We start from the raw sequence: 12,078 nt of genomic DNA, 5'->3' as shown, positions 1-12,078 counted from the left end.
ACATAAATAGAACTTTTTTTTAATCACCATGTACATAACTTTCCTTGCACATCTTATACTTACGCATTGCCATTCTTCTGGTTCTTCTCTCTTATCTTCCTTCGCTTTTTTCACTTCGTCGGCCTTCTTCAATAAGTCCTGTGCGGATTTGGTTAAACTGCATGGTTTTATTTGCACAAATTGTAGAGGATCGTAGGCTGGCTTCGGAGGTGCAATCCGTGTCACTCGAGCCTTTTGGATGTACTCAATTGGATCATGGGAATTCTAAAAACATACAAATTGTATCCTCAAAAAAATTGTAACTAAAAATTCTGAAACTTTGTACAAAAAATATGGCAAGAGACTACGCCAAGAGCTACGCGAGTGGTTGCAGTTGCTTTTAACAGCAAAGCCAAATGTTGCTAGTAAACGACTTTCAACTTATCATCCATAAGCAAAAGCTCTTATGCACACTCCACAGGGACATACCATCTCCTTCCATCAATAAAATCGAGATCTTTGAATAGCAGCATTTGCAATACTCGTTAAGGCACTACCTGATGGTTTATAAGAGAAGAGTACGTCAAACTTACCGCACCATGACAGATAAGAATTCTTAGAATAACAAAATAATGCCGAAGAATTAAGAAGTTACTGCAGACATTATTATATTCTGACTATAGACAGGCGATCCACGTACCTTCTTTTCTTGCGGGACATCACGCTTGACTAGGGGTTTGCTCAGGAACACAAATTGTGTCTCCGGTTTTTGGAACTAGCGTCAATCTGGTGCTAGCTTAGTCCGTTAACTAAGTTAATGTCGGATTCTGATGAGACGAAGTCGAAATGCAAATTCAATAACTAATTTAGTTATAGGTTCTGTGCTCTACACGCGCAAAGATCGTTTAAAACAATTTTCTTCTTAATGGAGAAAACATAGTTTTTACCAAAATCTTTCTCCACTAAGGAGAAATATAGCATAGTGCATCTTGCATTGGTCTGCTAAGCCAAACAAAATGTTTCGATTTCATTAGTTTTCATCAACTCAAAATGAACTTTTCTTAGTAGACATCGTTTTTTGGAGCTAGCGTCAATCCGGCGCTAGCTTAGTCCGTTAATTAAGTTAGTGTCGGATTCTGATGAGACGAAGTCAAAACGCAAATTCAATAACTAATTTAGTTATAGGTTTTTGTGCTCTTTACGCGCAAAGATGGCTTTAAACAATTTTCTCCTTAATGGAGAAAACATAGTTATTACAAAAATTGTTTTCCACTAAGGAGAAATATAGCATAGCACGGAAAACCGATTCATCACAATTTCAACTAAAAAATTGAGTTTTAGGTTTCGTTAAGTTAATATTTGGGCGAACTAAGTTTTTCTTGAAAGCAATAATCAAACGCTGTTGGTTTGAAGCTGTCAGCTTCAGTCTGGACACGAACCTTTCAGCCTAGCACAAAACTTGAAAAGCCTACCTGAGCTAAAGCTTGAAACGGTTGTTTCAGCTTGTAGCGTTTTAGTCCGGACACAAATGCATACACTAACAAATCAGCCAAGACACAAACGACTGGAATTCGATTAATCTCATTGTAGAATTAAACGTCTTCATAGTAAAATACAACATAGGATATTTCAAACGTTTTATTTCACCGACCGACGATGGAATGCCAGTAATTCACACGTAACTATACTATAGTTATGTTTCTCATAATGATGTCCCGGAAGAAAAGAAGTTATATATATATATATATATATATATATATATATATATATATATATATATATATATATATATATATATATATATATATATATATATATATATATATATATATATATATATATATATATATATATATATATATATATATATATATATATATATATATATATATATATATATATATATATATATATATATATATATATATATATATATATATATATATATATATATATATATATATATATATATATATATATATATATATATATATATATATATATATATATATATATATATATATATATATATATATATATATATATATATATATATATATATATATATATATATATATATATATATATATATATATATATATATATATATATATATATATATATATATATATATATATATATATATATATATATATATATATATATATATATATATATATATATATATATATATATATATATATATATATATATATATATATATATATATATATATATATATATATATATAGCTTGTGTAGGAGTCCAGCGAAATCAAGAAGAATTTATCTCGCACTTCATGATTCCCCTGTGTGCAGATTGCCAGCATAATCTAAAGGTAGGCATAGACACACGAAAAGTGCTGTACCAACAGGAAAAATTATTTGAATCTATAACTACGCAAACGGACTGCAACTTACAAATAGCAGCCGACATAAAAAAGTTCAATTCAATTGTTGACTTATTCGAAAATGTTGAGCTGCAGCTTAAAGAATCAGTGGCGAATGTGAACATAAACACATCGTCGCAAGTGGCAAATGCTGTATCGGCACTATCGCAGGCCATTGACAGTAATTCTTTTAATAAGGCCGATGAGCTGGTCACGCTGAAAAACCATATCACATCACTATTCAACATATCTATGGGATCCACAAAAAAACACATTGAAGAGTATGTAAATGATCTCACTGCCGATTTGACCAGAGAATTGAAAAAAATCTGCAGCGAAGTTCAGAACTTGAGCACCCTTACCATAGATATGGCAGCTCATTGTAATGAACACTACCTGAGTGAATCGCGTCCTACACGTGAAGTTTTAGACGAAGTGAAAATTATAACAAATTCAGTTGGCAGTGACATTCTCAAAGAAGTACAATCTCTTGCCGGCTCAATTAACACTTTGGATAGCAGTATACGCGATGCTTGTTTGCCACCAGCGGGCCCCAGCTTGATGGACGAATTAAATGCCCAATCAACAAAATCGGGTGACTCAGGTCACCGTTCCACTGCCGAAGCCACTGAAGGGTGGCGCTTTTTGGGTTCGAAGAAAGTGTGGCGCTCTGACTGGACGGAGTACGACACACGTAATCAGCATAGAATTCAACAGCAAAAGATGAAAGATAGGGCGATGGCACGAAGAAAAGCTAATAAAAAGCAGTTGCATCGGGTAATAAATGATCGCAATAAAAACAGACACCAACGTAGCCGTAATACTAATGAGACAAATAAACATCAGATATCCAGAAGCAGTTATTATAACTATAACCTCAATGACAACAACAATAGCAACAACAATAGCAATAATAATCGTAACAACAATCGCAACAACAATAGCAGCAATAATCGCAACAACAACAACAATACGCAATGCGGTCGTCCAACAGCTGGCAACTCTCTTCCCCGGGATAAGGATCTACTTGCGGCGGCAAGGGTGCAATTCTCTAGGCCTCCGTTTTAAAATCAGCGTGGTATCAGGTTTCAACGTGGTGAAACACTGAATCCATACCCGGTTGTACATCAATTTAACTCAACTTTCGCACCAGATAGGTTTGTAACCCCTGTCCTGACGAATTCCTTTTCTCAGCGCTGTTCAGCTTGTTCCTGTGAGCATTCGTGTTTTCGTCCAACCTAACGCACTCTTCAGAGGCAGACCATGACGAACCGGTTACGGATGAAAACGGATCAATAGTTTTGCATGATATTTCTAAGTATGACAAATTGCCATTAACTTTATCAGAAACGCTTTCAGAAATTTTGATATATTGTCAAAATTTTAATCGTATGCAGAGCGCATCTAAAATGAGCAAAATCTATAGTAATGTATTGAGCTCCTCTTATTCTGTTATTTTAGGCACTGAAACAAGTTGGAACGATAGCATAAAAAGTGAGGAAATTTTTGGTAGTGGCTTTAACGTATTCAGAGACGACCGAAATCTTTTAGTATCTCAAAAGAAGTCTGGTGGAGGAGTTCTTATAGGCGTTTCGGCTCAATTTAATTCTGAAATTCTTCCCACAGTGAAGTTTAAAGAATTTGAACATGTGTGGGTTAAAGCGAACATTTCAGGTGAAATACATGTTTTTGCCTCTGTATATTTCCCACCAGAGCATGCTAATATATCATCGTATGAAGCCTTTTTCAAAATTGCTGAACAAATTTTATTTGAACTTCCGGTCGAGGTCAAAGTTCACATTTACGGAGACTTTAACCAGCGCAATGCCGATTTTATTCCGGATTCTGAAAATGAAAATATTCTAATCCCAGTCGTAGGAGAAAACGAAACATTGAATTTCATCTTTGACAAAACTGCTAGCATAGGATTAAATCAAATTAATCATGTAAAAAATCAACAGAATTGCTATCTTGACCTTTTATTTACAAACACTCAGGATGATTTCTGTGTATCTGAATCTTTGGCTCCTTTGTGGAAAAATGAAGCTTTTCATACTGCTATTGAATTTTCTTTGTTCATCCATAAAAATCAAGAACCCAACGTCTATGACTTTGAGGAAGTCTTTGAATACCATAAAGCTAATTATGACAATATCAGACGGAAGGTAGGTAATGTCGACTGGCAAAATACTCTTAGGAATGAAGCGAATATTGAAACCGCCCTGGACGTATTTTACAAAATAATTTTCGAAATTATTCATGAAGAGGTGCCCATTAAGAAGAAAAGACGACACGGTAGCTCGAAGCATCCTATTTGGTACAATAGGCAAATTAAAAATCTGAAAAATAGGAAACAAAAAGCCCACAAGCTATACAAGAAAAATCAAAATAACGAGCACTTGGAACAATATCTCGACATTTGCGATAAACTAAATATTGCCATAGATTCTGCACTTGCGGATTACAACTCCAAAACTGAACAGCAGATTAAATCCAGTCCAAAGAATTTTTTTAACTACGTCAAAACTAAATTAAAATCAGATAATTTCCCATCAACAATGCACTTGGATGACAACGTACATAATAGCCCGAAAGAAATCTGCAACCTATTTGCAACATTCTTCCAAGAAATATATACAACTTTTTCTGAACAAGACCGCGATCGCGATTATTTTGCTTTTCTTCCAGATTTTCCTATGGATATTGGCGTCAGTCATGTCATAGTGGAGGACATTTTCAATGCTCTAAACCATTTGGATTCATCAAAAGGTGCTGGCCCTGATGGAATTCCACCATTATTTATGAAAAACCTAGCAACCGAGCTTACAACTCCATTGTTCTGGCTCTTTAATATGTCTTTACAATCTGGAGAGTTTCCCAAAACATGGAAGAGTTCTTTCTTAGTACCTATATATAAATCTGGGAAAAAATCTGACGTTCGCAATTATCGTGGAATAGCCATAATCTCCAGCATTCCGAAACTTTTTGAATCAATCATTAACGAAAAAATATTTCTTCAAATAAAAAACAGAATTACTAACCTCCAACATGGCTTCTTCAAAGGTCGTTCGACCTCAACAAATTTACTAGAATTTATTAACTATTCACTGATTGCAATGGACAATGGAAACTACGTGGAAGCACTTTACACAGACTTTAGTAAAGCATTTGATCGAATCGACATCCCAATGTTACTTTATAAATTAAAAAAGATGGGAATTGAGCCTGAGCTGCGTACGTGGTTAGAATCATATCTATCCAACCGCCAGCAAATAATCAAATTCAAAGGAAAGCAATCTAATCCAATTGAAGTCACCTCAGGAGTTCCACAAGGCTCTCATTTAGGACCTCTATTGTTTATTTTATATGTGAACGATATTTCCTTCCTTCTCAAAAAACTGAAAGTACTAATCTATGCCGATGACATGAAACTTTACTTGGAGATAAGAAATGCCGAGGATATTGATACATTCCAAAACGAAATTCTAGTTTTCCACACGTGGTGTCAAAAAAGCCTCCTACAGCTAAACGTGAAAAAATGCAATTCAATCACTTTTAGTCGAAAACGACAAACATCGAATGTTGTGATTACCTTAGGAAGACAGACTGTAGCAAAATGTGAAAGAATTAGGGATTTAGGCGTTATATTAGATTCCAAGTTAAATTTTATTGATCATTATAACACAATTATTCACAAAGCTAACAACATGCTCAGTTTTATAAAACGCTTTAGTTATCATTTTGTAGATCCGTATACAATCAAAACATTATATATTGCTTATGTTAGGTCGATATTGGAATATTGCAGCATCGTTTGGTGCCCTTTTTCAAGCACACATGAAGAAAGAATAGAATCTGTACAAAAACAATTCATATTATTTGCCCTTCGTTAACTAGGTTGGATAGCATTTCCTTTGCCATCTTATGAAGCACGCTGCATGCTTATCAATATACAAACATTGAAGGAACGTCGTGAATTTGCAATGCTTTCGTTCATTAATAATATCGTCTCGCATCGTATTGATTCAGCCGAAATTTTATCCAAATTGAACTTTTATGCACCTTCTCGACAGCTACGAAACCGAAGCATATTCTCAATAACTCCATATCGCACAAATTATGCAAAATATGGCCCTATAAATCGAATGATGGCTGTTTATAACCGCTATTGCGAATCAATTGATTTTACAATGTCCAAACTAAAACTCACACAATATTTTATACATAAAAGAAATTCTAACGCATAAGAAAATGATTCTGTAAAAGCTGAAATAGTTTTATTTATAATAAAATTACGTATATATATATTTTAGTAAATAAGAAAAATGTAAACAATACTGTAACTATACCAGTCTACATCGATTGACGAAATAAATAAATAAATAAAATAAAAATAAATATATATATATATATATATATATATATATATATATATATATATATATATATATATATATATATATATATATATATATATATATATATATATATATATATATATATATATATATATATATATATATATATATATATATATATATATATATATATATATATATATATATATATATATATATATATATATATATATAAGATCCGTTTTATCAGCCCATCAGCAATTCCATGAAAAAAAAGTTATACGATCTCTCAGTTGCTCAGTTTCCGTAATTGCTGTTTTCTTTATAGTCTCTTTTGTGCTGAAATTTAGGTTTTCCATATTAGATGTTGTACCTTCTTTACTTCTAAATTTGCAAACAAAAGCGTATGCCGCTTCCATATCTTCGGGCCCCGCTGCCTGGGTGTATCCAAAGTATGGCTCTTTCAAGCCTGCGAGCAGCGATGCCAACCTTCCAGTTTAAACTGGATTCTTCCAGTTTTTTTACAACATCCAGTCAAACAGATAATCGGAAAAATCTTCCAGTTTTTTGAAATTTGAGCCAGTCTTATCCAGTTTTTTTAAATATACATTTATTTAGTTTTTTTCTCAAAAATTGTAACTTGATTCATAGAATTTTCAAGCAAGCGATGGGATGATACCGTAAAAGTAAGAAGTAGTGAGGCTGCTATTGAATTTCCAATGGATCTAACTTCTGGTTCCGGAATTACGGGGTGATGAGTACGATCACACAGAAAATGTCGATTTTAAAAAATTCTGCAATGAATGAATAAAAGGTGAAAATTTACTTAGATTTGCAGTATTAAGTCACTAACAGCATCATCGGTTCCGGAAACCCCGGCGGAAGTATCTAAATTCAGAATAACAGTCACATCGGTTTCTCGGAGATGGCTAAACCGATTCCACCAAACTTAGTCTCAAATGAAAGGTGTTGCGTCCCCGTAAATGGCTATTAAATTTTATCCCGAACCGACTTCCGGCTCCGGAGTTACACGTTGTGGCACCTAAGTAGCCTACCTCAGGCTACTGAAAGCAGATGCCAAAAAGGTTACCGTGATAAGTAAACTGAAGATCGGCTGGTCAGTATGCATACCGCAGCCGCCTTCAGTGGATAGGTGCTATCAGTGCCTTGAGTCCGGCCATAAATCGTACGAATGTAAGGGTACAGACAGGAGCAAACTATGACAAGGCTATTGTCATCATCCTTTGGAAACTGAGGCCGAAAGGCAGTCTTGTGAATTGATAATGGCCTGTTGAACTAGAAAACGCAGTATATTTCCTAGATTCTGGTTCTAGAGGGATTTGATGAAATCCCGACATAAGATCTAAAGTGGTGAAGTGTTTCGCTCTACCAAGTTGATCTAATATTGAATCAATACAAGGTAAAGGAAATTTGTCACCCATTAGTTTCTTATTGAGCTGTCAGAAATCAACGACAAGCCTCCATTTTTGTCTGCCTCCAATTTTTTTGGAACAAGTAAAATCGGTGAGTTGAAATGCGAAACTGCTGGTTCTATTATACCATCGTTGAGCATTTTTGTGATTTGAGAGTTTAATTCTGGTTGTTGAGAATAAATTTGTGTATAATTTGGTACGTACACAAGAATGTTATCTACCAATTGATTGATTGAGAGTAAAAGTTATTTGTTTGTAATTTATCTCCGGTTAAATGAAATATATCATCATAATTTTTCAAAAGTTGAGATAATTTTTATTTTATTTAAGGTGACTGTTGATTTAATTTCAAACTATCAATAATTACCTGGTGTTGTTGTCCTTTATTACTGGAGTTATTTTGTGCGATTTGAAAAATGTTAAAATTTTTCAATGGTATTAGATCCGGTTGGAAATGTGAATAGGCTTATCTGTGGTATTTATAAACTTACCATAAGGACTCAAACTATTTACAATTGTATTGCCTATGAAGACGCCAGGATACAATTCTTTCGAACATAAAAGCATATCTTCAGTGCATGTAGTTAGCTGACATATTTTTCTAACCACTTCTCATCTATGTGGAAGAATAAATCCTCCATTCAAATTATCTTCAATTTTTAAATTTTTACATTTATGCAGCGTTAAGAAATCTCTTCCCAAAATTCCATCAGTCGGAATTGGAAAGTTATTCTCAACGAATAAATATTTCTATTGTCGTGTCGAGGAAAAGAATGGAATCCTCGACCGAAATTTGAGTTACCTCGGTATCGTGTTTCATGTGGTTGCCTGTTGGCATCGCTATGATAGCGGTTGCTACCACGGTGGTGGTTATTACCCCTGCTTGAGTAATTGCCACGTCGCTCATATGATCCGCGTCTACGACATCTCATATTAGCGTGTGAGCGAATATGAAAAACGCTTTTAATCCACCTAACAGTGTGATGAGACATTTCTTATAACTCTTATCACTCTCTTCGGATATTATATCGTTTGAGAACATTTAGAACTTGATGCTTCGCGATGTTTTTGATAAGACATACTACATGGGATAGTGGCAGGACTCAGAGAATCGCTCAAATTAGCATAGGACAACATCAGTGCTAGAAATCTCAAACCAAATCAATGGGAAAGCGAACAAATGGCCCATAACATAGACATACCAACGAATTATTGTTAATGCTCTGTTAATAAAATATCTAAATTGTGGTGGGAAAACTGAATTTTCTTAAAGGGGTTATATATTGTACTGAGACAAAAAAATCGATTTTTTTTAATCGATTTGAAGTTTATACTTTACTCAAATTTCCAAGGCGACTGAGAACTAAGAAATCGATGCTTTTCCTTGAAAAGGGCGATACTAACAGTGATACCTTTTAAAGAAAATCAACAGTGAATATTTCCAGACTTGGTTTTATTTCCTATTTAAGAACTATTGTGTTTTTTACATCCTAGATTGCATGATTCAGTGATCGAAACCCAATACTTCATAAAGTATTTGAAATTATTAAATTAAAATTTGTTTTTGCTATTGAAATTGACAAAATGATAGTATCGCCCCTTTGGCGATTGTTTACTTTTTCGGTCCCACCTATCAGCATTGAAGTATCGCCCTTACGTTTTTTTTACAATAACTACCATTCTACACCACCGATTTCGTCCGTGTTTTTTCAATAGCGATCATTGTTACTATTTACAGCTGGTATCAGCTTGATAATCCTAAAAAAAAATACGAAAAAAACAGTTTTGCATCTAAACTGCTAGCAAAAAAAGTATCGTTAAAATACAGTTTCGCCCTTGTATTTTTTGCTGTAGCAAATATCGTATAATCCAAATTTTTAGGTAAATTTGTTGTGTTTCAAAGCCCTCATTCGCATGTATGAAAAAACCTTATGTTTACATTTGTAAGTATCGCCCTTTTCACAAAAAAGCGTTGAAATGAAATCGCAGCTACTGATATCACGCTATCTCTGAAGTGCATGCGTGCATAGTTCCAAATTTTACTTCGACATCGACTTTTTCTAAAGGTGTAGTATCCTTGATTTGAATTATTATCGCTAATCCTAATGCCAAAGAACAAATAAAAACCTCTCGAAACCGAACCGTTTTGGAAAATCATCATCATTACTAGAATTTTCATTTTCACGAAACTTTTCGATAACCTTCCGTCGCTTGCGTTAATGCACTGGGTGCACAGTGCTCTGAAAATCTATCGAAATCGTTTTAGGGCACCAGCGGGTCTAATTCAGAGCTATCTGCGCGGCAAGTTAACTCTGTAAATAATACTAAAAATTTCTATGCCATAATTTTCAGTTCAGCAATTCGAGAGTGCTCACCGCAAGCCATGAAAAATAGACTACGTTGTGAAGCGATGGTCACTATTTATTAAAAAATCACGGTTAAATAAAAAATTAAACTATTGAAAAATTTCAAATAGTTTATAATTTTCACAAACTTATTAGGAAAAATTGTTTAATAAGCTTTCGTAATATTGTAATATTGTAATAATATATAATAATCAGTCTTATCCAGTTTTTTTAAATATACATTTATTTAGTTTTTTTCTCAAAAATTGTAACTTGATTCATAGAATTTTCAAGCAAGCGATGAGATGATACCGTAAAAGTAAGAAGTAGTGAGTAAAACGGTTCGGGAATTGTACAATTTTCACAAACTTAGTCCCAAATGAAAGGTGCAATGTTCCCATAGGCTGCTATTGAATTTCCAATGGATCTAACTTCTGATTCCGGAATTACGGGGTGATGAGTACGATCACACAGAAAATGTCGATTTTAATAAATTCTGCAATGAATGTATAAAGGTGAAAATTTACTTCGATTTGCAGTATTAAGTCACTAACAGCATCATCGGTTTCGGAAACCCCGGCGGAAGTATCTAAATTCAGAATAACAGTCACATCGGTTTCTCGGAGATGGCTAAACCGATTCAACCAAACTTAGTCTCGAATGAAAGGTGTTGCGTCCCCGTAAATGTCTATTAAATTTTATCCCGAACCGACTTCCGGCTCCGGAGTTACGCGTTGTGGCACCCAAGTAGCCTACCTCAGGCTACTGAAAGCAGATGCCAAAAAGGTTACCGTGATAGGTAAACTGAAGATCGGCTGGTCAGTATGCATACCCCAGCCGCCTTCAGTGGATAGGTGCTATCAGTGCCTTGAGTCCGGCCATAAATCGTACGAATGCAAGGGTACAGACAGGAGCAAACTATGACAAGGCTATTGTCATCATCCTTTGGAAACTGTTGGGTGATATATTGAGACCGAAAGGCAGTCTTGTGAATTGATAATGGCCTGTTGAACTAGAAAACGCAGTATATTTCCTAGATTCTGGTTCTAGAGGGATTTGATGAAATCCCGACATAAGAACTAAAGTGGTGAAGTATTTCGCTCTACCAAGTTGATCGAATATTGAATCAATACGAGGTGAAGGAAATTTGTCACCCATTAGTTTCTTATTGAGCTGTCAGAAATCAACGACAAGCCTCCATTTTTGTCTGCCTCCGATTTTTTTGGAACAAGTAAAATCGGTGAGTTGAAATGCGAAACTGCTGGTTCTATTATATCATCGTTGAGCATTTTTGTGATTTGAGAGTTTATTTCTGGTTGTTGAGAATAAATTTGTGTATAATTTGGCACGTACACAAGAATGTTATCTACCAAATTGATTGATTGAGAGTAAAAGTTATTTGTTTGTAATTTATCTCCGGTTAAATGAAATATATCATCATAATTTTTCAAAAGTTGAGATAATTTTTATTTTATTTAAGGTGATTGTTGATTAAATTTCAAACTATCAATAATTACCTGGTGTTGTTGTCATTTATTACTGGAGTTATTTTGTGCGATTTGAAAAATGTTAAA

General features: G+C 34.1%; 1 protein-coding gene across 11 annotated transcripts in view; it reads right to left on the bottom strand.

The window, feature by feature from the left end:
* The window catches only part of LOC131683134 (uncharacterized), a 1,279,861-nt gene that overhangs the window by 760,150 nt on the left and 507,633 nt on the right, over positions 1–12,078 (bottom strand). For 9 of the 11 annotated variants that reach the window (XM_058964944.1, XM_058964949.1, XM_058964954.1 and 6 more), the window contains one exon: positions 64–264. The exons of the other annotated variants lie outside the window; for them this stretch is intronic. In XM_058964944.1, coding sequence (XP_058820927.1) covers positions 64–264 — 201 coding nt within the window. The remainder of the gene's footprint in view (positions 1–63; positions 265–12,078) is intronic. 11 annotated transcript variants of the gene reach the window in all.

The sequence above is a fragment of the Topomyia yanbarensis genome, chromosome 2, assembly GCF_030247195.1.
Source record: "Topomyia yanbarensis strain Yona2022 chromosome 2, ASM3024719v1, whole genome shotgun sequence".
Taxonomy (NCBI): Eukaryota; Metazoa; Arthropoda; class Insecta; order Diptera; family Culicidae; genus Topomyia; species Topomyia yanbarensis.
The sequence above is the reverse complement of the archived record's forward strand: the minus strand, read 5'-3'. Positions and strand labels throughout refer to the sequence as shown.